Raw genomic sequence first — 27,188 nt, 5'->3', positions numbered from 1 at the left:
AAAAAAAAAAAAAAAAAAGATACCGAACGTTGCCGATTGCGGCAGTTTGTGTACACACGTGACTCCCGTCGTCCAATCAGCGTGCGGCAACGACTCGGCGAAGCGCGCGAGGGAGAACGAACGTGCCTGTAGTTCATGCTGTAGTTCCCGGTTTCCTTCCTATCCTCCATGGCTGAGTCCGGCAAGAAACGGCGAACCAGTCATGCCAACTCCAGCTCACAGACTACCAGTAGCAGCGTAGCGACCATGTTAACGGGTCGTCAGCCGGACGGAACCGGAGAAGTGGGTCGTTTTGTGGAGGGCTCCATACTTCGCCTCACCATGAAAAACTTCCTGTAAGTTACTGCTGCTCAGCTGTCAGTCAACAACAGAGCGGCGCAAACAAAGCGAAACCTAACCGCCTGGACGAGGATGAGTAGAGCCTGATTGGAGCTAGACGGGTTATCTTGCAAGCATGCTAACATATTCGCCCCGTCTGGCATTGTAACAGGATGCTGTGGCCCATAATAAACATGACCGAACTGTAACTGACCCACCGAGTTAAGTGTTAGAAACCGGCTGAACGCAGGGAAGTGTCAGTGCTGCACGTTAAACTGATGTATTCACACTGTAGGTCACAAAGTCAAGTCCGAATCAGATATTTCATCTTAAGATCGTGAGAAAAGAGAACAGAAGGTACAGAATATAGGTCACTGAACACATACACATTTATAATAACGTTAATAGTAATTAACATTATTATTATTATCTTAAATGTTTCCCCTACTTTGTACACATTCTTTATGTGAAAGACACTTTTTCTTTCTCTGATGTTGCTTCAGTTGTCAACAGTGCAGTGGTTTCCCCAGTATAAGTAAATGATAAATGAAACGTGTTTGAATACCAAAGTCTCACAGTGTCACAAACAATAGATGCAGCAGTACTACTTTGTTCTGTGAGGTACAATTACAGCTTTTTTTAAAGGAGCCTGATGGAGAGAGAGAGCGATATAAAGCTTCAGTTTCCTGTCCTGGGCTGTCTCACGACAAAGTAAAGCAGAGGAAATATTCAAAAAAATACTAAACAAAGCTGATATTCTTTTTTTTTTGCATTGCATTGCCTAGCTTCTGTGCTGGTACTGACTGTGCTGAGTTTTCTGTTGTCTTATCTGTGCAACCTTGGGCTGAAAGGAGACTGTAGATCTGTTTTTTTTTTTTAAATGTATAAAGTTTTGGTACTTCCGATACTATTGAATGTATAGTTAATGAGAGATTGTATCATTTTAAACACATGGTAATACAGTATCAATACTTGTGACAACCATACGGTGCCACAGTCTGGTGCAATAACCATGCTACAGTTCTCCCTTCATGAATTTTACAATGTTCAGTTTTTGTTGAGATTGTTTCAGAGAGATGTTTCAACTTTAGGGTCATTTTGGAGGCTGTAGTTACTAACTAGGTAGACTTAGCTAGGCTAACTATTAGTTTAATACACTTTAGCAGCACCACGGCAAACTACAGCCTCCAAAAGTACCATAAAGTTGGGAGGTTAGGATTGGCTATAAAAAGTCTTCAGCTCGATTGGTTTGGGTTGTAAAAAAACGATGAACTTGTACAACCAGATGAACGGGGTCCTAAAGTTTAAAGGACTGACTACCTTCCAGTAGGGCCTAAACAGGCAATTGTCATTGTAACAGGATTGTGTTTAGTAAAAGTCTCAGTAAGATGGTCTTGGCAATGTGGTCTAACTAGAGAACCAAATGTGTCTAGAAAGTAAGACAATTGCAGCATTTTTCCCACAATATTGTTAAGCAGAAGTGGTAAACCGAGTGGTTTAGCACCCCACCTACAAATTTAGTCAGTAGAAAACAGCCTCACATGGTGTTTTCTGTATGAAATGGCACTGCTATCTGAAGATGAATGTTTTAAATCATAAAAGAATATATTTTTTATTGTTTCAGTCAAGGTAGCCTTTATGTCAGGCCACCTCTGCTATAAGACACTGAAGGAAAACCTTAAATATACCCCTTTTTGTTCTGGCAGGACCTACGACTACTCTGTGGTGTATCCTGGACCTAATCTGAACATGATTGTTGGAGCCAATGGAACTGGAAAGTCTAGCATTGTGTGTGCCATCTGTCTGGGTCTGGCTGGCAAGACTGCTATCCTGGGCAGAGGCGACAAGGTAAACACGATAACTGGTAGATGTACTCTGAACTTGTTCAGGCCTTGATTTCTTTCCAAAAGACCAGTGAGTAAACTAAAATGCATGTAGGTTTTCAGCTGATGGTAGATGATATGCTGGTATTGACATTTTTCTACAAATGAATTAATTACAATTCTGATGCCGATTATTAAAAGGTTTTGTTGTTTTCTTCTTGTAGGTTGGGCTCTATGTCAAACGTGGATGTCATAAAGGATTCATTGAGATTGAACTGTAAGTGTAAGACAGCTTGGACACACATGGTTACTTTACTAATAGTCCGCTATAAGACAGGTGAAATACTTGAGTTGCATTTATTCCAACATTCCTGATGAATTCATTTAGAAATCATGAAATATTAATCTTGTTAACATAACTCATACAGACAGTTCAACCTTAAATGTTTCTTCTGTTTTACCAGAAAGTGTATCTGATTGTTTCTAGCTGTATCTAAGTGTAGATTAAAACTCTGCCGTTATTCCAGGTACAAGAGTGGTGGTAATTTAGTGATTAACAGAGAGATCCACGTGGAAAACAACCAGTCGCTGTGGATGTTGAATGGAAGACACTGCAACCAGAAAACAGTAGAAGAGGAGGTCAAGGCTTTGCGTATCCAAGTCAGCAACCTCTGCCAGTTTCTGCCTCAGGTATGTTTGTGTCTCTGTATACAAGGCTGCGGTGAATTAGAGTAATAGCTGCTGACATTTTCTATGGGGGTTTGGTTTTTAATTACAGCTGTCACATTTTAGGATATTTGCACTGTGCAGTGCAGTAAACTTGGCAGGCGTTATTCTAATTTGTCTTAAATCTTCCAACCTCCAGTAACACGTCCTTGCTGATTTCCTCTTTCTTGTTGATGTGGTTGGTTTGTCTCTACAGGAAAAGGTGGGTGAGTTTGCCAAGATGTCCAAAATTGAGTTATTGGAGGCAACTGAGAAGTCGGTGGGACCACCAGAGATGTATGAGTACCACTGTGAGCTCAAAAACTTCCGCAACAGAGAACGAGAACTGGAGGTAAACAGTCTTATATGGACATACAGTTTACAGCGCCTTGTGACAGTTTGGTTATGCTGAGTGTCTCCATTAGGCGTGAAAATCTGACAGTTGCACTATCGATTATTTAACTTTTTACCACGCCAGTGTGAAGGCAGTATTGCAGACCTATGGCTCTTCCAGGTTTTTTAGTGCTGTGTGTGTGTATGTGGTTTGTTTCCCTTAGAACGTCGTGAAAGAGAAGGCCAGCTTCCTGGAGAAGGCCAAGCAGAGGAATGAGAGGAACAAACATGATGTGAACCGTTACTATGAAAAGAAGAGGCATCTGGACGTGATTGAGTTGCTTGAGAAGAAGAAACCATGGGTGGTGAGTGGTCGAAATGAAACACTGTGTCTGGGAGGGACAGACAAATAAACACAGCATGCAATCTAAAAGTGAATTCTTCTGACCGATATCTCTGTCTCTTTTCCTCGGGTACTAGGAGTACGAGACCACCCGTACAGAGCTTGAGGGCGTGAAGAAGGAGCGAGACGAGGCTAAAAAGCAGCTCTCTGCCCTGAAGCAGGCCCAGGCGCCCATGCTTAGGAAGATCCAGCTGATTGACAACCAGCTGAAGCCCACTGAGGCACAAATAAAGGCGAAGGTAAAAAAACAAATGTTATTACACTCTGAATTTATGTACTTAAGAGGTCTAGCCATTAGATCTCAGTGACAGCTCTGAATCAGGTATCCAGAATAAGTGCACTTGAATGGTTTTATGGATAGCCTGTTGAGCATAATACATAAGGACTTCACATTGTAAATACATTATAAATGAATCAGAGCATTATGCTGCCCTCAGGAGCTCGTTGAGTGGCACACTACTTTGCATTGTTGGAATTATACTGTGGGTTTATTTCTTAAATATATCTTCACTGAATGTGAAGCAGGAGTAATTAAAATTAATTATAAACCTTTTGAAAGACGATAAAAATGTGGGGTTTTGAGCAATACAATGTATTGTACTGTTTGTGATACTATATTAGGATGTTAACGATGAGCTTGTTTTTCCAGACTGTCGCCATCAAAGAAGCCTCTCTGAAGTGTAAACAGAAACAAGATCAGTTGGATCGAAAACACAAAGAGGTGAGACTGCACTTTTCCTTTTATACAGATAGAGGAAGGAAGAAATCCAAAGCACTCAAAGCTGATAATACGCAATCTCTGTTATGATTTGTTACCTATGTCTATATAACAAACCCTCTGGTAGACTTAGAGAAAAATCCTGCAGAAATCTGATATGCACCAATGTGTCTTTTTCTTGTATAAAATGCTTGTTGTAATATATTGGTGTCAAAGTTTATCCAGCAGAGGGCACTGCAATCTGCAAAACTGTAAGAGAGTAAAAGAGGAGAACCACCAATGTCAACTGGAATTGGTTGACAATATATATGTTAAATTATTTAACATGTTAAAGAATATTTAATTTGAATATTCTTTAATGAAGTTATTTGTTCAAGAAAGCAGCCTTCTGAGTAGGTTAACATAGCAAAATCTGTTCATAATCCACATAAAAAAAAGATGTTATTCAAGCTCAAACATTCACTATATCGGCCACCATCTTAGTAATCAGTGAATTTTCCCCTCTGAAATCAGTGTTGGTCTGAAAAATCCTATTTTTTTTTTTAGATAACGGGCATATTGTGAGGGTACTGAGCATTAAATGTCAACATCTAATCCATTTTGTAGCAATGTGAAGCATAGAATAAACATGCCACTGAACACTAAAGGCACCTCTATCTGTCTATCTATTTGTCCTCTTTGTGTATTTTTCATTCACAGTGTTGTGTGCTTTAGTGTTCTTTATAATCATGATGCAATCTTACTTCATATAGTTTATATTGCTGAATTTTCCTGTTCAATTTCTTCATGATGAATGATAACACTCCCTGCTCTTATCTACAGATTGAAGATATTAAACAAACACAGAGACTGAAGCAGATGGAAGAGGAAGACCACCAGAAGCGAATCAGCAACACTAGACGGACTATTGAGGACTTGAAGGCAGAACTTGCTAAAGTTGGTGACCAACCAGATGTGACACCACGGATCAATGAAGTCAATGTGGAGCTGAGGCGCATCCAGGTAGAGAGAGCCAAGATTGAGGGAGAGAAGTCCGACCTACGCAGGGAGAAGGACAACATCTATGCCGAGTCCAGAAGTAAGAGTTTCCCTACAAACTATACACTGTCCTCAACAAAGACCTAATTATTAAACACGTAATAGACCGTTCACTGTTATGTTTCTTCATTTAAATTGCCAGTGTTGGAGAAAAAGCTCAATGACATGAACAACATGATGAACGCCAAAGAGGAGAAGTTGCGAGGACGCCACAGGGACACACACACTGCCCTCATGTGGCTCCGACAGAACAGACAACTCTTTAGTGGAAATGTCCATGAGCCCATGATGCTGGTGGTGAGTCCCAGTCAACCACGTGGATGACACTTTACTTTAACCCCACTCCATTTAGCACTAATAACAGTTGGATTTATTTCCTTGATTTGATTCTTTTAAAATATAGTTATTTTTCTGAAGCTTTTTGGGATTGTGATGCTACTTGAATCAGCTGCATATGACAATCATTTCATCATTCCTCAGATCAATGTGAAAGATCATCGCTTTGCTAAGTATGTGGAAAACCACATCTCGTTCCACGATCTGCGGGCGTTTGTCTTCCAGAGGAAAGACGACATGGAGAGGTTCATGACCGAGGTGAGGGGGCTGCAGATTATGTCATGTTGACTCTGGGTGGAGGTTGAAATCCTTCAGAGTGCAAATTGTAGTTAAGCTTTACATCACACAAATGCAAGCTTTGTGTAGAAGATCCAGTATTTACCCTCCCAAATAAGAAATGTACTTTGATCTACCCTCACCCTCAGGTCCGTGACAAGATGAACCTGAAGGTGAACTCCATTTCAGCTCCTGAGGAGTCATGTTCCAAGCGGCCGCCATCCAGAAATATAGAGTCACTGAGGTGAGAAAACAATTCATTTTGCTTGCGGTATAATGACCTTATAAAATCAACATGAACCCGATTTATTTGTCTTTAACTATTTATTTGTGTAATTGGGTCTGTCACTATCTTATTTTTATCTGTAGGCGTTTCGGGTTCTTCACTTACCTACGTGAGATGTTTGATGCCCCTGAGGAGGTGATGAGTTACCTCTGTCACCAGTACAGGGTGCACGACGTCCCTGTGGGCAGTGAACAAACTAAATCCATGATAAGAACGGTAAGCTGGGTGTAGATGTCATTTCTGCCTCTTTGGTCAAATAGTTTGGATATCAAGAGAAATTGTTCAGGTCTGACTATAAAGATCTTTCTGCTCACTGCAATGTTTGTGTCCATTTTTCTTTCTGACAGGTGATAGAGGAGCCCTACCTCAGGGTGTTCTACACAACAGAGGAGAGGTACACATTGAAGAGGTCATTTTACTCTAACAAAATTAGCACCAGTAACTCTGCAGTGCACCCTTCCCAGTACCTCACCATCACTGTGGATGCTGAAGAGAAACGGCAGCTGGAGCAGCAGATGAAGGTGAAACAGCCCACACCCTTTTCTTTAAGTATCTGGTACTCCTATAAATGTACAATATCTTGAGACTTCAGAGTTGAATTGTTTTAAGAGTTTAACTAAGGCAAGAGTTTAACTGCTAACCCTCACTGTGACCAGACCTGTGAGTCAAAGCTACGAGACATTGATGAACGGATGAAGGCCCTGCAGAAGGAAGCCACCGCACTGGATCGCCGTGACAATGAATTGTTGGCTGAGAAGAAGCAGCTTTCTGAACTGAAGGGCAAAAAGAGACAACTGGAGCAGAAAATCAGCACCAAACAGGACAGGTAGGTCTATCCTACAGGGTAAAACTGTTTTCATCTGTATCTTGTTATATGTTGACATATGACTTCATTCATAAATTGTCTCTGCAGAGATGTATTAGTTTGGTTCATGGAAATATATTGAAACTGGTCTAACTGTTTTTTTTTTTTAAAAACTGTTTAGTCTCAGGCAGATGGAGCAGAATGTTATTGACCTGCAGAAGATTGAAGAGGAGACTAAAGAGAAAATTGCAGCTGTCAATTCCCAGAAGGTGACCATAGTCACAGCGTTCATTGCTCAGATGAAGGTATGGATAAATTACAGACACTTAGAACGAAGCACCTGTGTATGACTGCTTGGCATTTGATAGCTGTGATAAGATGATGTTTAGATTTGTCCAGTGTCCTGTTGTTTCTTTGACTTTTTTCTATTAATAACTGTACTTACACATTAGGACTGTACCTGTCGTTTGTGTTTCCATGATATGTCTGTCTTTTTTGCATAGGAAATCGTTTAACTAACTAAAACGTGAGAGAGACTCTTTGTTATATTGTGATCATAGATTTTATGGATATTGTGTTTTTCAAGTCTTACTGTAAAAGTGAAAACCTGCCCTCGTAATCTTAGTCTATTTTGTGTCTCAACTGTCTGACTCCATTATCTGTGTATCTCCATCGTCTGTAGCTGAGAGCCAAGCTGACTATGGAGAAGGTGTACCTGGCTTTGGAGACTGTGGGGTTGACGGCTGAGAAGACCAAGCTAGAGAATGATTGTAGAGAAGGTGCCTCTGAACTCAAGACCACTGATGTACGTGTTTCACAAACACCTTTATCTACTCTATAGATAACTCCTATAACTCCTCGTTACGTATCAGTGGTGTATGCTAACTGTCCCTGTGCTCCTGCAGCAAAAATGCGGCCGTCTGGATCAGAGGAAGGTCCAGCTGACAGAACAGTGCAAAGGCCTGTTGAAGAGAGCAAAGACAATCTGCAGAATGCAACCTGATGAGTCATTGCCTGAAGACCTTCGTAATGTTAGTGTTTATTATATCGTCTCTTCTGTCAGTCTCTCTATGGAATACTATACTCGTCATGTGGTCCAGTAGCTGCTGTCGAGGCCTTTTGAACATGAATATTGTTCATTTCAGTTTATGAAATGTTCATGGTTCTTGGTTTTTCGTCAATGCAGGCTTTCAGCAACCTGCCCGACACGCTGGACGAGATTGATGCCATGCTGAATGAGGAGCGGTCCAGAGCTGAGTGCTTCACCGGCCTCAGTGAAAATGTAAGAGCACACAAGAATCAGCTGAGGGATTTTTTTTTTTTTACTTCATTGTTTGTTTTTGTCTATATAATCTTCTACAGAGCTTTATTCTCAGAAACCAGAATATCCTCAGAGATTAGATACATTTTGAGCCTATCTTCTTTAACTCAGATCCATCAGACCTCACTAGAATAGCCTTTTTAGGATTTCTACATAGAGACAATGGCTGCCCTCATTGTGAGTCTGAACACATCTAGCCTGTTTACACCTCGTATTAGAATGCGTCCTGGGTGATCCCATCACAAACCTCTTGCTGGGTTGGTCTTTTGTAGTGTAAACGCTAATGTGACCTGGGCCACATAGAACGGCCACCTACTTAACTTATCCTGTAAGTACACAACACGCTGCCTTTTCAGTTCACTGTAATGCAAATTGTGTGATTGGGCTCTTACCTGCAGAGATAAGCAGCAGATGTTTACACACTGTCTGTTTGAACTATACCTTTGAACTAGTAACTGCAATATCCCTTAAAAAATCTCACAATTTTGGGAAATATTGAGTGTGGAGGAACTTTGAGACGTTGTCCGCGACATATTGTTAATTATTTGGACTTCCTCGTAAATTCGGGAAATGTTAGCCATTAAGTTATTATAGCAGGGAAGTGAGATCCGATCACAAGTGGTCACTCCAGGTGTAAACAGGCTCATTGTAGCATGAACCCTCACAGTGTAACTATTTCTCATGTTAATTCTCTCTGCTTTGAAGGTTGTTGACGAGTACAACAGGAGAGAGCAGGAGATCAAGCATTTGGAGAAAGAGCTGGAAGATAGGAGCAACGCCCTGAACGCCTACCGACAGAACATATCGGAGGTACGTGATCTGTCACTGCAGTGATTCTTCTGGGATTGATTTGTAAAGAAATTCCTTTCAGTCTGTGATTTCATATTTGACAGCATGGCCATCCCGTGTATACATGTGTGTAATGATGTGTGTGTGTGTCTCTCAGGCGAAGGAGCGCTGGCTGAACCCGCTGAAGCAGCTGGTGGAACAGATTAATGGCAAGTTCAGTGATTTCTTCCGCTCCATGCAGTGTGCGGGAGAAGTTGATCTGCACTCAGAGAATGAGGTAAATCCTCACAGGAGTCACAAACCTGAATGATATCTCAGGGTTGAAGGGGGATTTCACTGGTTGCATATGAGGATTGCTCATATTGAATTATTCACGCACATGTTTTTTTTTTACAAGGTTTTATTAAATCCTGTCAAGCTCTAATAGAGGTGGTCATTTTTTTTTTTGTTCAAGCTATAAAGAAATATCACTTACTCATTAAATGTCTGCTGTCTGTCATTATAGGAGGAGTATGACAAATATGGGATCCGAATTCGGGTGAAGTTTCACAGCAGCACGCAGCTCCACGAGCTGACGCCCTACCATCAGAGTGGAGGAGAGCGCAGCGTCTCCACAATGCTCTACCTCATGGCCCTACAGGAGCTCAACCGCTGCCCCTTCAGAGTGGTAGACGAGATCAACCAGGTAGTGCTCACACACACTCAAACCCTCACAGTCAAAACAGCTCTTGATATGTGATAATATGAACATAAAAACAGAACTGCTCTTCAACTTAAGCTACTTTAATATTGATTTATTAAAACTACGTCCGTCTAAGTGGTCAGGTCAGTGCATTATGTTCAGTTTAGACAGGATACAATTGATGACCAATTATGTGTTAATAGTCTAAGTATATGAAAAAAACTTGAGGACTAAAACTTGGGTTTGTATGTTGTTGTTTTGCTTAGAAATACATATTTAAGGACGGTGCCAAAGTAGGACTAGATACTAGAAAAAGATCAGTTTGAAATTTGAAGAGGTGCAAAAGAAGCACGCTTATGTGGCTGTGACGTACTGTGACATCCACCATTGGTTTGTGATTAGTCTTGTGAATCACAACGCATCTACGCCCTAAAGCATGCCCTGCTTTATTGTCTATTTTACTCTAATTGGGACCATCATTTACAATATGAACATCATGCATCGTGGAAGAAGACTAGTGATTGAGACAATAAACTCATTAGCAAACTGTTTACTGAGCTAATGAATGAAGTGAGAAGTAGTAGAGAGGTTGCCCCTGTTGGCTGTTAGAAATAACGCAGGTTTGAGAGACATTTTGTTGGCTTCACTTCACAGTGACTGAGACTGTTTGTCTCTTTTGTGTAGGGAATGGATCCTGTCAACGAGAGAAGAGTCTTTGACATTGTGGTCCGCACGGCCTGCAAAGAGACAACATCCCAGTACTTCTTCATAACACCTAAAGTAAGTGCTTGTACCTTCTAATGAGTTCAGATGGTAAAAAGATATTGAACTCATTGAGTGTTGTGTGTATTTTTACACCTTCTGTGTAAGTTTGAGGTCCCTGGACTAGCTGGTGAACATTGTGGAGCACTTACACGGCTCCAAATAAATGCCAACGTTAGCCTGTAACTGCTGGATGTGTAAATAATCAAGTCTGCCTCTGCTATGTTTGTCTTCAGCTCCTGCAGAATCTTCAGTATGCTGAGGAGATGACTGTCCTTTGTGTCCATAACGGTGCCCACATGCTTCCTCCCAACCAATGGGATGAGAAGGCTTTCATCAGACGGTGTCTCCAAAGAAAAGCCAGGGCGTAAATCCATCAGTGCAACCCGTCCGGCCTCTATTTAATTATTGTCCAAATAAACTGACGAATGTTGTTTATTGTAAAGAATTTATCATCGATTGTAAAGAATTCCGGTTTTAGCTGATCTGTTTCAGAAAGATGAACCTTAGAAAGAGGATTTTAACTTTGTTCTGTAGAAGAGTCTTTCATATTATATTTTTTCATTTGTTGAAGTTCTTTGTTTCAAAGAGAACATTATAAAACAGGTTTACAGAAAATAGAAATATGCATTGAGCATATTTGTTTGCTCATTTGCACATTTTTGAATAAAATATTCTGTTTCTGTTCTAAATGAATATATTGAATTTATTTAGAATATTCACTTCTGTTACGTATGTCATTGTGCTTCGATTTGCATTTTTGACATTCTAAGAATAAAGTATTTTTCACTGTTTGCTTTCCATGAATCACCTTTCAGTATTCAGTTTCAATGGCTTAAAAAAAATCCCACACAAGTAGAAAAGTGCACTGATAGAACCCATTTATTTACAGCGCTCTGATGATGGTCGCTGTTAAGAGATACAGGAGAAGGACTGGAAGCTACCATCATTATCCCCGGTGTAGCCTTTGTTTGAAAATGCCTGTGGAGCAAAAGAAAAGCCATTGTTTTGGTATTTGGGACACACCTTGCTCCAGACAAAGCCAGGTACTCCCTAGACTCATTGGGTTTAGGTTGGTTTACACCAGTCTTGTTAATGTTAGTTTAATGTTAGTGTTTCCACAAGACATCTGCAGCATTGGCTAGATATCATAACATAACTGAACTTCACCTGAACCTCACTTGATGCTGTAAATGGAGCACTTCTGTGGATCGACCCAAACTCTGATGTCTTTCTCTTGTTCCTTTTCCAGCAGGTCCTTCTTTGAGTTTTCCTGTTTCCTGTAAATGAACATAAGAAATTATAAATGAACACAGTTAAATATTTAGACTCCTGAAGTGCCACTATCAGGCCACATACTTAACATCAGAAACACCCACCGTTGGTCCTCAGAGACAGTCTCCTTCTGATATAAAATCTCGTTCTTTGTCCAGAAGAAGTCCCTGTGGTGATCGTAGACAGACTTTAGCTGGAAGTCGAGGCTGTCGTTTGGAGACTGAAGTTGAGAAAAGAGCTGGAGTGAGAATGTGTTTGCCTCAGAATATATATATTTTTTTTTTTAAACCATGAAAAGCTCACCTGACACTCATAATGCATAACACTCCTCCGGGTGCTGGCCACAGTGGCTGTATCATGAAGGCGACTCCACGGTTCCTTTGTTTGGGCGATGTGAGTTGGTGTATCATATCTTCTCTGCACAATGGGCAAGGACAGAAAATAATGCCAAATTAATAAAGAAATATCTTTTAGATCAAAATGATGCCACAAAGGAATCGGCACAAATGTAAATCACACAATGAGTGACACTAATTGCTCAGGGTCGTTCTAATAGCTGGACTGATGAGCTTCAATATTAAACGTCGATATGCTTTCGAATGAAATCCTACAAATGTAGCAGCACAATAATACTCCACAGTAAATGATTTGTATTTGATGACTTCACCATCTATGTTAATTTTGTTAGATCCAACATTGGATTAATTATAAAAAGTATATATAAAAAGTATTATAATAACAATAAGTCAACAATGACAGAGCTCAAAAATGTCACACAAGGTTGCTTTAGGTAAAACTTATAGTCAACAAATACACTTTAAAATGCAAATGTTTTGTACACAATTAGAATTAAAGAGATTAAAGTGTCTGTTGGGTTGCGGTATACTTACATACACATTTACAGTTTGATTAAATGTACTCTTTAATCTTTATAGTTTGCTATGTGAAAAATTCTGATGTATTTATTAGCTGCACAGGACAGGGCTGTTTTATTTCCTTCGCCATCCTGGAAAGAAAACACCACCTCCTGTTCCAAGTAACTTATGTAGGAGCAACTATGGTTGGTGCCACAAACTAATGGTTTGTCCATTATGGGCTACTGTAAAAACAGGGCGCTTTAACATGGCAGCCTCCGTAGAAGAGGACCCGCTCCCTCTGCAGATAGAAAGGTTCAATCTGAGGCAACAAAAACGCAATTCTTATTTTCTGCTGATTATACACTAATGAAAACAAACCTGTGAAGAAGATGTAGTTTCTGCCAGTAGATCCCCTAATTCTCACACACTGGACTTTAACCCTGGGCCATGTAATGTTTCAGCAGGGGGCTCATAGGCAGGTTAATATGGTCATTTAACAACAGAATATAGTAATATGTTCATTCATAATGGCAGAGGACTGGGCCCAGGTCTGGAGCCAGGTCTGGATCAATGTGTATTTTGAATTAAATCTCTACAAGAATAGCAGACAGACAGTAAGTTAAGTTATTCTCCACAGAAACACCCACCTGCTGCTGCGGCCTGAAGCCGCTGAGAGTGAAGCCGTTTTCAAGTTTTGGGAAGGGGAAAGGATCCCGACCAGACATATTTAATGACAACACGAAGCTCGACAGACTGAAGTCCGCTGTTAGCTCGTATAATATAAATTAACTTAGCTAAAGAAGAACTGTGCTAGAGTGTTTACAACCTGGTAACTTAGCAACCACAAACTTCCGGTTAAACCTTTCAAAAGAAAACGACTGTTGTCGAAAGTTTCTTGTCCCATCAAGGTTGTTATAACTTAGTTAACTAAAACTAGACTGAAAACGAAAACTAGGTTTGAACAAACATTTGAGTTGACTGAAATAAAAACCAGACTTTAGAAAAATCTAAAACTAACTGAATCATAATTGTGTACAAAACAAAACACAAAAATAAAGATAAAAAAAAAAAAAAAATACAGGAAATGCCTTTGGTTTTAGTCTTTGGTCAATTTGGTCAAATTTGTGAACAAGACGAGCCTGAGGAGGCACTGGTGCATATGTTTATTGACACTGGGAGGTCTACTACATGACTGAGTGTTTGTACTCAATGAACTTCTCTTATCTTTGCAAACACGCCCTCCATATTATAATAAGAGAAACTAATACTGGAACTAATTAAACAGTAAAAAATAAACTGAACGACCAAACCCACTCTGGAAAGTAAAACTAAACTGAATAAAAAAAATAAAATTAAAATAAAATAGGCTGTACAAAACTATAATAACTCTGGTCCCCACACATCATGGGCCGATTTGAATTTGATAGTAAAAACAAAAATCACTTGCTGCCTTGAAATAAATGCTACTTTTTAAACACACTACTTAGCATCAGTTGCTAAAAAAGACATAATGCAATAATAATAATGTAATGTTTTGTACTTGAACATAGCAATAAAGGGCTCACTTCTACGGTAAATGTCCCAATAATAATACTAGCAGAAGGCAGGTGAAATACATGTCAACCTGCGGTGTTTTAACAGTCACCATTAAACGATGAGTCAGAGGGGACTCAGCCAATCCCCTCCCAGTGTTTGTCCACCGTTCAGAGTGAAGCCCCGCCCCCAGCAGCACCTGAGGGCGCAGGCCAGCCCTCTGCTCCTCTGTCTCCATCACTTGAGCACTGACAGGAGGCGACGATGCAGGGAGGCCCGACACACCTGAGCCACCTTTTACTGTGGCTGCTTCTCGCACAAACCTCTGCGGATTTGCCCATGTGCAAAGAGGTGAGGGGACTCATATTATTTAATTAGCCTTGTTATGAATAACAAGCCACCCAAAGCTAAAATGACTTGTCAACTCATAGGTGTAACTTATTCTTATTATGACAATTTAATGTGTAAATTACGTATTGATGATAATTATATTAAATCTAGCAAAATAAGCAATTTGTTGCCCTTAGGGGCCAGACATTTTGACAGATAGCTGACATAAAGCCCCTTAAACAGCTTCACTCAGTTACACATATGTCTGATAATGCAAGGAGACCTGTTACCTGCTATGCTTTAATGTTGTATTATTGGAGGATTGCCTCTTTAGTCATAAAAATTAAACCCACATAAAAAGAAGTGTACATTTTATAATGTAACGTTTGAGGAGGTACAATCCAATAACACTGGCTTACTACACATACGCCTGCTCGCTTCGGTGTTGTGGTTATCACACACTTATTTTACTAGAGTTTCCATATGTTACACCGTCTGCTCTTTCCTCGCCCTTCTATATCTGGTTTGCATAACAACAGTACCGTCTGATAATACTCCAAACATTTCTTTTTTTTATCAGAGGTGTGAGGGAGAAGTTGTGTTAGTATGCTGTTTTATCTGGAGTGTATCAGGCTCATAGATGAGGATGATTTTGGGGGAGAAGCTACTTTAATCCGAAGAGTTTGTTTCCATGCCAGTGCACTGCCACGGTGTCCAGCAGGTCATTATGTCCCGTTGCCTTGGTTTCCTCATGTTTGTTTAAAGGAGGCGATTAAGCTACAGAACATCTCCACCTTGATGCATTTTCACATCAGATTCTCCCACCCAGACCCGTGTTCATCTGATATCCCAGCCACAGCTAATGTAGCAGCTCTTAATGAAAAACACAGACCCGGAGGAGTGCTGCTGCGTTGTTTCTGTTAACTATAAATCCCACAAGGCCGTGTGTGGGCTTGGATTAGTGTCCTGAATGACTTTCCTTCAAATATTACAGCTAGGTGCTGACCAAGATTACACTGCTCAGTATTCATGACATGTTTCAGAGGATGTCAGATCAACAAGATAACCTTTATGTCACAACCCAAATTACATTAATAAGGGTAGGATGGTGTTTGTCAGTCACCTACTTAAGTATCTCCAAAAGGTGTCAAAGCCCGACAAACAAGTACAGCAAAAGCTTTGCACCTGAGCTCCCGCTGTCTCCAAACTCCTGCGACAACACTAAAATTAAATGTTTACAGAAGGATTGGACGAATCAGCATTTATACCCCTTGGCTAAGTAAATAAACCCTAAAGAGAAACCGCAGCACATCCTTGCTGAGTGAGATTAAAACAACAGTTGAGACGGCTTCCTGGGCAAATATTAGCCTTAACTTTTATTTGGAAAGGAGGTTTGCCTGGTTTTGTAAAACACATTCCAGAGGTATAAAACAATCTGGTAACCTCTTTTTAATAAAACCCCAGTTTCTCCTCAAACACATGCTGACTTGCGTATTAATGTATCAATAAAATGTATTTGATGCATATGGTGTTTTCTTATCTTGCTGTGTGAAACTCACACCTGTGTTTGGTCCCTGCAGTCAGATTATCACTTTGAGTACACAGAGTGTGACGTACTCGGATCACGATGGAGAGTGGCGGTTCCCAACAAAGCTGACACATGCACAGGCCTCCCAGATCCAGTGAAAGGCACTCAGTGCAGTAAGTGTCCTACTCTTACATCTCATTTTACGTGTTCTGCACACCCTCTGTATCACAGCTTTAATGTGTAAATGATAAATTGTTACCACATTTTTATCCTCATTTTATCCTCCTCTTGTAGCCTTCTCCTGTAGTGAGGGGGAGTACCTCAACATGCAGTCGCAGCAGTGCCAGAAGTGTGCTGCAGGCACGTACTCTCTGGGCACCGGCGTGGCCTTTGATGAGTGGGACAGCCTGCCGTCTGGTTTTGTCACCCATGGAATGAACACAAACGGCAGGGACGTCCACACAGACTGCTCCAAGTTAGTACATGCCTCGCTTTTTCTTTATTTTAAAAGCATTTTGCTTTGTTGTTGTGTTATCAATCAGAGCTCTCACTGTTTTTTAGTCTCATCAAACTGTTTCTGCTGCTGATGTTTCTCCAGCTCAACATGGACACCAAGGGGTGATTATGTAGCCTCAAACACAGACGAGTGCACTGCAACGCTGTCCTATGCTGTGAGCCTGAAGAAACCTGGAACTGTGTCCTTTGAATATTTCTACCCCGACAGCAGCATTTACTTTGAGTTCTTTGTAAGTGTTTTTAAAATTACTCTTTGGTGTTGACAAAAATTGCAGTTTTTATGCGGGATGTTGGGTAACCTCTAGCTTGTTTCCCCCCTCTCTTTTAGGTTCAGAATGACCAGTGTCAGTCTACAGACTCTGAGAACCGGTGGATGAAGATCTCTGAGAGCAACTGGAGCCAGTACAGGGTTTGTAGCTTCATCATCTCCATTTACTGGAGAATTCATATTAGAAAAGCTCTCAATTTTTCACATTCACCCTGTGCAGGTTGAGCTGAGCAGCGGCAACAACGTGCTGTACTGGAGAACCACTGCGTATAGTCTGCAGGGCAGTGCTGTCAAACCTGTTATGTTGAGAAACATTGCCATCTCAGGTAGAGCATCGCCTGTAGTTCTTTGTAGACAGCCGTTTTAAACATTTGTTCACCCCTCAACTCCTTTTTCTTGTTAATAATTACAAGCTGATTGATGGTTTTCTTTCAGGGGTAGCCTACACATCAGAGTGTTTCCATTGTAAACCCGGCACCCACAGTGCAAAACCAGGATCTGCCCGCTGTACCCCCTGTCCTGCTCAGACCTACTCCAACAAAGGTGCCACTGTTTGCCATCAGTGTGAAGAAGACAAATATGCAGGTATGCACGTTTGCATTTCTAATCCCGTCCACAAAGACTCATATCACTGACTGATTAACTTGACATAATTCTTGCCAATATGTCTAAACTTACAACCATTACGTATTTGCATGTTTCCACACACATAAGTCTGCATGCAAATACTGCATTTACTGCTTGAGTGTGTGAGGTTAGTCTTATCACTGGATCTAAATGTGAGCTGTGTGTTTTTTCTCATCCACGCCCGCTGTTTCCCCTGGCCTGGTTTTTGTATTTTTCCAGAGGCTGGTTCAGGGAGCTGCAAACCGAGACCTGCATGTACAAACAGTGACTACTTCTACACCCACACTCCCTGTGACTCTGAGGGAAAGGTAATGTAGGAAATTATATGACGTGTGTGGATGCTGCAGGTTCAGTAGAGGTGAACACAGAGAAATTTATCTGGCTAGCAACCATCTGCTGTAACTATCGGGTTTCTTTAAATATAAATTGTCTGGGCTGATTGTGTGTGTCACGGATACACCGGCGGCTTCTTTCATGTATTCATGTCTGGCTTGCTGTGTGTGTCTCAGACTCAGCTCATGTACAAGTGGAACGAGCCTAAGATCTGCAGTGAGACTGTTGAGGGAGCTGTGAAGCTGCCCGCATCAGGGGAGAAGCAAACCTGTCCTCCATGTAACCCGGGTTTCTTTGTCACCAACTCTTCTACCTGTGAACCCTGCGATGAAGGTTTCTACTCAAATGGAACAGGTGTTGAATCACTAAACTCCTTATACGCTGTCTTACACACATGTCAGACTGAGGGGATTATTTTGTACTGTATACATGTATACTTACCAAAGACGCTCATCATTTGTGACTAAATATCAATTAAGATGTTTTTAATAAAAGCTCATTTTCTTTGAATATCTTGCCTATAGATAGTTCATTGATGTTGTTGTTCAGTGATGTAATATCAGAAAATGGTTGTTGAATCTCAACTAATAAGCTGTTGAAATGTTTCAAATACTCTAGAAATTCTAGTGGTGTCACTGTAAAAGTCACCTAAATTGATTATACTTCCTGATATATGTAAAAAAGTATATAAAGTCCAGACACAAATGACAGAAAACACATAGTACTGAAACAATTATGAAGGAATCACTTGAAGTCACAAACTGATTTTAAATAGATTTTTGTGTTCATAAAGGCTGTAATTTCCTATTGTAATATTCAAACTTAATGTTGTAATGAATGTGCAGCTGAATAAGCTTTCTCGGAGAAATTGCAATTTTGAATACATTTAAGACACTGATGTTAAGAGTAAAAACGGTCTGTTTGCACTATTGAAGGCTGCAAATGAATCAGCTCCAGTCCTATTTCTCTTTAATGTAAACCCAAATGGTCGTGCCACCACATTTCTGTTTTGTATGTGCTCACATAATAACATACTTTTCACTCTTAGCCTGTACCAAGTGCCCTGTTGGGACGGAACCGGTGGTGGATTTCGAGTACAAATGGTGGAACACAATGCCGAACAACATGAAGAGCTCAATCTTCCATCGAGAGTTCAGCGACTCCGAACACAGCACGGGTGAGACACATAAGGGTACCAGAGGTGCCAAAGCAGCCAGTGGTTGAGGGATAGCACAGAAAGCACAATTGAACACCCAAAAAGTAATTATCCAGAAAAGAAAAATGAAAGACGAGGACCAAGAGAGATAGAGAATGAAATACAGGATGTATCTCTCATAAAATAACAAACAAATGGGACCGTCTGAATTATTGTCTGCATTGCTAGAAGGATATCATTGTGTGAGCTGTTTTTTTATGTGTAATGACAGCATGGGAGGTGGCTGGAGAGTATGTCTACACAACCCCCGGGGATCAGGACTCAGACTACCTGATGCTGACTCTCAGTGTCCCTGGATACAGGTAAAATGTCAAATATGTCTCTTAAAGGGATAACACATAAAAAGCCTATATATATATATGTATATACACTGTATCCCAGTTGAAAAAACCTGAATGAAATGTCACTGTCCACAGGCTGCCTCAGTCCATTGCCACAGACAGTGAAAGAAGTGAACTATCTCGCATCACCTTTGTCTTTGAGACCATGTGTACAGCTGACTGCAAATTTTACTTCCTGGCGGTGAGGGAACATTTATTCTCACAAACATGCTTCGGGATGCATGCATATAAAGAAGTAAAGCGTGACATCAGTATGACTATATACAAAGTATAAATGTGTGTTTTGTCTGCAGGGTTATAATCAGTGGAATAATGATGTGGTGGAGGAGTGGAAAGGCAGCAACAGGAAACAGTCGTACTCCTACCTGATCCAGAGGAACAGCACCACCAGCTTCACCTGGACATTTCAACGAACGGAGGACTTTAACGTGGTGAGTGACAATCACACACCCTGAATGTCACTCCTGATCTATGACTATGATCAAGACTAGGTTAAAAATCTGCCGAAGTTCCCCTTTAAATTATCTTCATCCTATAGCTCTTTATTTGTTTGTATTCTTATACATACAGTCTATTTTATACATAAACATATAAACATTTTTCTCTTTTCTTCTTTTTCCTTATCTCTCTCTGTACGTAATGTTGTAACTTCTGTTTTAAAAGTTAACTCAATGACAGGTACATGTAAGGGGAAGCCTGACACATTAGCCATTATAGAGGTTTTTATAATGATTTATTATGCATGATGATTTGCAAGAGGGCAAGAAGATGAAGCACCAAAATTCATCACAAATACTGTACATTTATTAATAAATAATGGCTGTAAATGTTTTACATAATCACTAGAACTAGTTTTGATGGACGTCTTTAGTGTCATGTTTGCTTTTGCTGATTTTCTTGCACGACGGTGAGTTTGTCCCCAGTTATTGCAGTGATCTCTAGAGGGCAGTCTGGAGCCGTGTGTCCTTTTTGAAAATATCAGAATGACCTCTGCAGCACAGACCAGTACATTGCATGTAGAGCAACTCAGCTGGTACCTTGTGTTTCTCTTCCCTCAGGAGAGAAAGTACAGTGCTGATGTTGCAAAGATCTACTCCATCCACATCACTAATGTGATAGGAGGTGTGGCCTCTCAGTGCCGCCGCTGTGCCCTGAGCTCTGCAAAGGCCGGCTCCACCTGTGTTCCTTGCCCAACGGGGCACTACATGGTCAATAGGACGGGGGTGTGTAAGAGCTGCCCCCCAAACACCTTCATCAAGGCCGATCATGCTGTCGGAGAGGCTGCTTGTGTTCAGTGTGGACCAAACACAGAGAGAAACAAGGTAATGGGAATACTCCAAATACAAAGCCCAGACTAAGTCTATCAGTGCATGAATGTATGCAAGGTCACTCTGGGGGCTTTAATGTATACATACAACAAACACTATACCACTAGACTAAAAACCATCACTGGTGGAATACACATTTATAGAAAAATATAATTAGACAGTTAAATAAATTGTGAAAAAAATGTGCTGGCTCTACAAAAAAAAAGGAAGTTGCTTTGGGGAATTTGAGCTCATGACTCATTTCTAAAACCCTGACTATGGCCCTGAATGTATCTATATCATATGTATTAGTATGAATTGTTAAGTTAATTTACCAGAATTAATGCTGCCTCAGGTGTTATTTACCTATTATTTGCCGTCTTTTATAATGTACAAACAAAATAAAAACATACAGCTCTAAAAACACAAAAGGTCAAACTTAAGTTCCACTGATAAGACGCACTCTAAAGTATGAGACGTCTACATGCCTCTGCGTATATTGCAGCTAATATTGGCATTTACCAGTTGTCTTATGTGGAACTCCCACAGCTGTTACATGAGGTTATTGATGTATGGTGTATATTTAAATGTAAGTATCTCTCCATATTAGGCCCACACGGCTTGCCTCAGTGACTGTGCGTTGGACGTGCAGACGACAGGAGGAGCGCTGCTGCACTATGACTTCTCTCCTCTGGCCAACGTCACCAGCTTCCACAGCAGCCCCCGCTTCACCAACAAAGGCCTGAGATATTTCCATCGCTTTAATTTGGGTCTGTGTGGGAGAGAGGTGAGAAGCTGTGATCCTGATGACTTTGGTTTTTGTTTGAAATTTAGTTTGATGTGCATTTTAACCTGCTGTCTCTTACAGGGCAGAGTACCGGCCACCTGTGTGGACAACGTAACAGAGAGCGGGAGAGAAGTCAAAGGTTACGTCTGTCAGTCCACTGTGGTTCCCTCTGACATCAGGAGTCAGAGCGTGGTGTCCTCCCAGCCTTTCCTTATTGGTGCCTCACTCATTGGTACGGACTGATATGTGTTTAAGATCTTTTCAACACCACATTTGATCATTTGCAGATAAATGTGATATTAATTAAGGCCAACCCATGCTGACGGTGTAGGATGAACTATAAATCACCCTTGTCTGTTCTTTTATGTAAGCCCACATGGTGGTGTGTTGTACCGGGGTGTGCCAATTTCCTATTTCTCAGTGTCAATGTGTGTCAGTGCTCCAAAAAAGCAGCAATTTTGGATCGAAAGATTCTGGCTTCCAGACCTTGACGGCTTCTGGCTGAATGTAACGTGTGCTGTGGCTGTCAATTAATGTGTGTCAAATCGACCACTGGCTTCAGTTACTAGTTCATGGTGTGTTGTTTAGTCTGCTGGGTTGTAGAATGAAATCTAAATTGTGACAGAATTTAAAGTTTAAAGTTATACGCTCCAAAACATTTCTGTTCATTGTTACAGTGGCTCCCAGTCAAGGGTCTGGGAACCCCACAAACCATCACAAGCTGAAACTATGGGATGTTTGATTATTATTGGAGTACAAAATAAGACAATAATCTGGTAGATTATGTTTAATTTGTTTTTACAAATGCTAATGATTTTTGGTGTTCCTTTGACTTTTCCACTTGCACCACCATGAGGTTACCATTTGTGGTCTAATATAAACAACTATTGGATAGATTTCTAGATGCCGTTAACGTAGCTACTGACTCTTAGTCTCATTACTGTATAGTTTCATATTTATAAGTGTAGTTTTACCTCTTCAGCTTCTAAAACTTAAACAACAGTCTAAGAAATGGCTCACACCTCTCACAAACATATGCAGCCTGTGATGCAATTACACATTGCTTTGTAGGGTTGCTAGCAAAAAAGGTTGCAACCACTGGTTTACATTGTGTGTCATAAATCATAAATGTCATAAATAAGTTATATGTCCCTTTATTCTGAAGGTGTGACCACTGACACAACCCTCAGTAGCATCTCCTCTCCAAAATGGATGTTTCCCTCTTCGTCTGGCCTGCCAGATGTCATATTCTACTACAAGTAAAACACAATTTCTCATATTTTTTGTTTCATTCATCAATGGTGGTGCTTTCAGTTCGAAGATTTTAAATTGTAAATATTTGATGCTGAAAGGCATTTGTTTGATTATGGAATATAATTAAGAATCAAAGTCTTAAAATACATCACATGGTGGAAGTTAAGACCTTTATGTTTGTCATGTTTTTGATGTTTTCAGGTCGAGTGAGACGACTCAGGCTTGTAAACAAGGAAGGTCAGCTGCCATCAGACTTAGATGCAACCCCACAGTGACGTCTAAAGACCTCATCACGCTGCCAAGGTGTCTTTCACTGTGACTGAGCCCAGCTATTGACATTATGAGAGTGGTCCAGACAACATTTGATGTGACACACATACTGTATTCAGTGTGCGAACTATAGGCTACCAGGGCTTTCGGGAGGCTATTTAGGGGAGCTCTTGTCTTGTCTCCCTGTAGTTCGCACCCTGATATATTACAGCAGCACTTACAAGTTATGTAAATCTGAACAAAGTGACTCCGTGATGGTTGTTTTTACCACATAAAGCTTGTAATCATCTCTCTTTCCTTGTTTTCCTCAACAGTAACTGTTCAGAGGGGACATGTGATGGTTGTACTTTCCACTTTCTGTGGGAGAGCCAGCATGCATGTCCACTCTGCACCAAAAACCACTACAGAGAGATTGTCAGCGCTTGCATCCAGGGAATACAGGTAGTGCGGCACAGCCATGGACATACTGACAAAAATAATTTTACCTTCTCAACCCTACAAATCCATCACAGGTCACATCCAGACAGATACTGAGAGATTCCAAAAAATATGTCATAGCCAAAGAAAACAGTTTACCAACACCTCTAAAGCTCATTAATTAACAAGTTACATCTTATTTTTGTAATCCGTACAAACAAAAGTATAAAAACTACAATTCACAAAAGTTTTGTGGGGTTTTTGTGACGGACTATTTCTTGGCTGGGAGCAGCAACCAGAACCAGTCGAGCTGTTTCTGCCTGTTTCCAGTCTGTGTCATCTAAGTGCATTTCCCAAAATGTTGAACAATTCAGTTCAGGAAAATACTGAAAACATCAGGATTCAAATACTTAACTGATGATCAATCTGTGTGTGTGTGTGTGTTTGTGTTTCAGAAAACCACCTATGTGTGGCAGCAGCCGTTGCAGTGTTACGGAGGAGAGTCTCTACCAGCACAAAAAGTCAGTGCTTGTGTGACTCTGGATTTCTGGCTAAAATTTGGTGTTTCCACGGGAACGATTGCTGCTGTGCTGCTCATCAGTATCAGCTGCTATTTCTGGAAGAAGACACGCAAGTGAGAATGCTGTGCTTCACATTTCCTTTGGTGTTTTGTTGAAGCACTGATATATCATACTTTAAGATTAAGGCTGAAATCTAAGCTAATCGTATAAAAACTCCAAAGACAAAACTGTAATTTATGTGACCAAGATGCGACTCCTGTCACCCTCTGTGTCTGCAGGTTGCAGTATAAGTACTCTAAGCTGATGATGAACTCTGGGGATAAAGAGTGTGAGCTGCCCACTGCAGACAGCTGTGCAATAATGGAGGGAGAGGATGCAGAGGACGACATCATGTACCTCACCAAGAGATCCTTCTTCACCAAGAAAATGAAATCCTTCTCACGAGAGGTCAGTTACCCCTCTATTCACACACATACTGAGCTACAGATGAGGCAACTTTTCATGCTTTGTGTTATCATCAATGTGCTTTCAGAGGACATCAGATGGATTTGACTCGGTTCCTCTTAAGTCATCGTCTTCACACCAGCAAAGAGAAGAGGAAGACTCCGATGATGCTTAACTCAGATGACGAACTGAAGCTGTTTGACATCAATGTAGGTCCAACAGACGGAGTCACAGAAAACACAGATGGGCTGTTGAATTAAATTTTTATTATTACAAAACATAAACTGGATTACTGAAGGATTTTTTAAATAGTGTACGTGACAATTTTATGTAGTATTATTTGTCATATGTTAGATTGCCAAATCTAATAGTGCAATACAAAGTCTCCATACTGGGGATACTCTGTATTTTCAAGGCCCAACAGTGTATTTCAAAATGATGTAAGAACCATACTGTGGATAAAGTTACAATTGTTGTAGGTGTGTTAGACTGTGAGTGTGTATCTCATTATTTTCTATATTACTTTTGTTATTTTATTTTTTATTTGGCTATCCTGTTTTTTTTTATTAGACCAGACATCTATTTCAATCTTACCATGTTATTTGCCAATTTGTGATTTATATTTGCTGTAGCTTTTGCTAATGTTTTCTGCTCCAGCCAAGCTTATGATATAACCTTGCTTTATTTTGGAGTAAAGACATTTTCTACAATAAAAAAATGTGCATCTGCAGGAATTAAGAATGACCTCTAATGCCGCCTCTAATGCCGCCTCTCAGACCATACTGCTGAAAATAATTATACGACTTCACGTTATGTATATTATATAATACTTTTATGTTACTACTTTATATGTTTATATGTATTTGAATGTGCTTATGATTGAAAAAATGTCAAAAGTATATTTGTAGTTGGTTTAACTAAGAAAAATACAAACAGCAATGTTATTAATAATCCAAAATGTATCTCCTTTCTGTGATTTTCCATGGAAGAATGAAATTATATTTCCACAACAAATATCTTAAATCTTGGTAAATCGACATTTGTTCAAGTACTGCACTTTCATACTTCCAGTTCCTGCTATTTTTGAGGTGAAGCAGTAAAGTATCTTTTTCACTACAATTCAGAATTAAATGTACTTTTTACTAGTTTTGACATTTATATGACAGCTAAAGAAAGCCACTAGTTACTTTGCAGATTAAGATTATACATGCAAAATATATTATAAAATATGATGTATTATTGATTAACTACCCAATAATATATAACATTGTTAAAAAATAAAAACATCTATAGTATTACCGTGTTGTTTAAGGTTATTGCCTAAATAATCATCCAATAATGCTGCATTATGGATATTTTTACTTTTGATACTTCAAGTACATTTAGTTGATAATCTTTTTGTACTTTTACATAAGTATATATTTTTAATAGCAACACTTAACTTTTAATTGAGTACTTTTACTTGTTTTTTTAGACACTTATAATCAAGTAAAGGATCTTAATAATCGTTACACTACTGACCGTCCTTTTATATCTCCGCATTGTGACTATTGTGTTAAGGAGGAAACTAATTTTTCCCCGTGGCACCTGAAAGCAGCACGGGTTTCAGTTTCTGTCGTTGCTTGCACTATCCCGTTTTAGTTCTCGCGAGACTTTGCGACGTGTTGCAAGCAGGGTGTAATCTCGGGAGCTCAAAGTGAGCGGAGTGAGGAACAAATAGCGTGAAGATTTAGAAAACGTGCATTAAAGCTAACGGGGCTTTTGCAACATTTCCGCAACAAAGGCAGCCCCCCGTTGACCTTAGAGTATTTAAAACTCTCTAGCGACGGGAGATAGTTCGTTTAGCTTCTCTTCTCGTAACTTGGGAAAAAGTTTAAGGCAAGGCTTGCACGGCTCGGAGTCCCCACCTCAGAGCAGAAAGTCAAGTCCGGTGGTCGGCAGTCGGTTCTGCAGGAATGTCGCAGAGAGAGAGACCCAAGTTTTACCGACAGGACGTCAACAAGACGATATGGGAAGTCCCCGAAAGATACCAAACCCTGTCCCCGGTTGGCTCTGGCGCCTACGGAACCGTGAGGTGAATCTGCAGTTTTTTTTCCCGTGTTAGTTTTGTGAACGTGTAGCAGTTAATTTAACCTCCATTCATTTAGACGAGGCCTGCGCTGCAGATGCTAAAGTTAGGTTAGCTCGTCCCCAATTGTTGGCTAGCAAGGTGGAGCCACGATGTTCCCTTTCAGCAAGAAAACCTGTTGACTTGTTGTGTATCTTGTATTGTCTCCTTGTGTCATTTAATATGTCTAACTGCATGTATATAACGTTATATACTCCCTCATACAAGCCCCCCCATACTGCAGGAAACAATAGCTGGACTGTTGGAAAAAGTGTGTGTCCTTATCTGATGGGTTGGTATGTTACAATCACAGATTAATACAGCAGCAACTCCTCTCACACTGTGGCTGCAGATCATGTTTCCATATGTTACTTTAATGTCATTTACATTACATTATCTCTGTAAAGTCCCACCGACAGGAGATGTAATCCGAGTAAGTTAGAGTGAGGTTGTCACATATAGTTGGGGTGTTGCCAATGTGTTCTGTGTAATATTACAAATATGGTTTTGACTCACTGCCTTCATATTGATCATGTGACAATATCTATTGTTGTTGCTTCCGTGCAGATGTTTAATTTAAAGTAATGATTACTAATGTTGATAAGATCTGCGAGTTATTTTCACTCATAATAGTTGAATAAATTCATATATATATATATATA

The 27,188-nt window shown here is 40.2% G+C and overlaps 4 protein-coding genes across 5 annotated transcripts in view; 3 read left to right on the top strand and 1 right to left on the bottom strand.

Moving 5' to 3' along the window:
* Positions 1-93: 93 nt before the first annotated feature.
* smc5 (structural maintenance of chromosomes 5) lies at positions 94-11,387 on the top strand. The gene is made up of 24 exons (XM_035657483.1): positions 94-335; positions 2,025-2,166; positions 2,366-2,418; positions 2,669-2,831; positions 3,064-3,198; positions 3,404-3,544; positions 3,660-3,821; positions 4,232-4,303; positions 5,123-5,378; positions 5,481-5,635; positions 5,819-5,932; positions 6,100-6,194; positions 6,320-6,452; positions 6,584-6,757; positions 6,893-7,062; positions 7,223-7,346; positions 7,724-7,846; positions 7,947-8,072; positions 8,228-8,323; positions 9,068-9,172; positions 9,309-9,428; positions 9,657-9,836; positions 10,518-10,613; positions 10,832-11,387. The coding sequence occupies exons 1-24, from the start codon at positions 169-171 to the stop codon at positions 10,964-10,966; spliced, it is 3,237 nt and encodes a 1,078-aa protein (XP_035513376.1). The 5' UTR covers positions 94-168; the 3' UTR covers positions 10,967-11,387.
* A 79-nt stretch (positions 11,388-11,466) lies between these two features.
* Positions 11,467-13,559, bottom strand: cunh1orf194 (chromosome unknown C1orf194 homolog). Its single transcript, XM_035657253.1, has 5 exons — positions 13,375-13,559; positions 12,174-12,287; positions 11,975-12,090; positions 11,766-11,875; positions 11,467-11,576 (listed from the first exon to the last, which is right to left on the bottom strand). Exons 1-4 carry the CDS (start codon positions 13,450-13,452, stop codon positions 11,773-11,775), a joined length of 411 nt encoding a protein of 136 aa, XP_035513146.1. The 5' UTR covers positions 13,453-13,559; the 3' UTR covers positions 11,467-11,576; positions 11,766-11,772.
* A 956-nt stretch (positions 13,560-14,515) lies between these two features.
* elapor1 (endosome-lysosome associated apoptosis and autophagy regulator 1) lies at positions 14,516-25,607 on the top strand. Its single transcript, XM_035656002.1, has 22 exons — positions 14,516-14,611; positions 16,171-16,291; positions 16,413-16,593; positions 16,717-16,864; positions 16,963-17,043; positions 17,123-17,228; positions 17,338-17,487; positions 17,749-17,837; positions 18,039-18,216; positions 18,911-19,039; positions 19,290-19,380; positions 19,495-19,600; positions 19,713-19,850; positions 20,478-20,741; positions 21,337-21,513; positions 21,595-21,745; positions 22,679-22,772; positions 22,969-23,070; positions 23,352-23,478; positions 23,910-24,088; positions 24,254-24,422; positions 24,508-25,607. The coding sequence occupies exons 1-22, from the start codon at positions 14,525-14,527 to the stop codon at positions 24,592-24,594; spliced, it is 2,955 nt and encodes a 984-aa protein (XP_035511895.1). The 5' UTR covers positions 14,516-14,524; the 3' UTR covers positions 24,595-25,607.
* A 458-nt stretch (positions 25,608-26,065) lies between these two features.
* Positions 26,066-27,188, top strand: part of mapk14a (mitogen-activated protein kinase 14a) — a 12,097-nt gene continuing 10,974 nt past the window's right edge. The window contains exon 1 of one of the 2 annotated variants that reach the window (XM_035657268.1): positions 26,066-26,493. In XM_035657268.1, coding sequence (XP_035513161.1) covers positions 26,375-26,493 — 119 coding nt within the window. In that variant the 5' untranslated portion in view covers positions 26,066-26,374. The remainder of the gene's footprint in view (positions 26,494-27,188) is intronic. The other variant, XM_035657267.1, reaches the window with a different exon arrangement.

This window comes from Morone saxatilis, unplaced genomic scaffold (assembly GCF_004916995.1).
Source record: "Morone saxatilis isolate NCDOM2014 unplaced genomic scaffold, NCSU_SB_2.0 Contig15, whole genome shotgun sequence".
NCBI lineage: Eukaryota > Metazoa > Chordata > Actinopteri > Moronidae > Morone > Morone saxatilis.
This window is presented reverse-complemented; position numbering and strand designations above follow the sequence as displayed.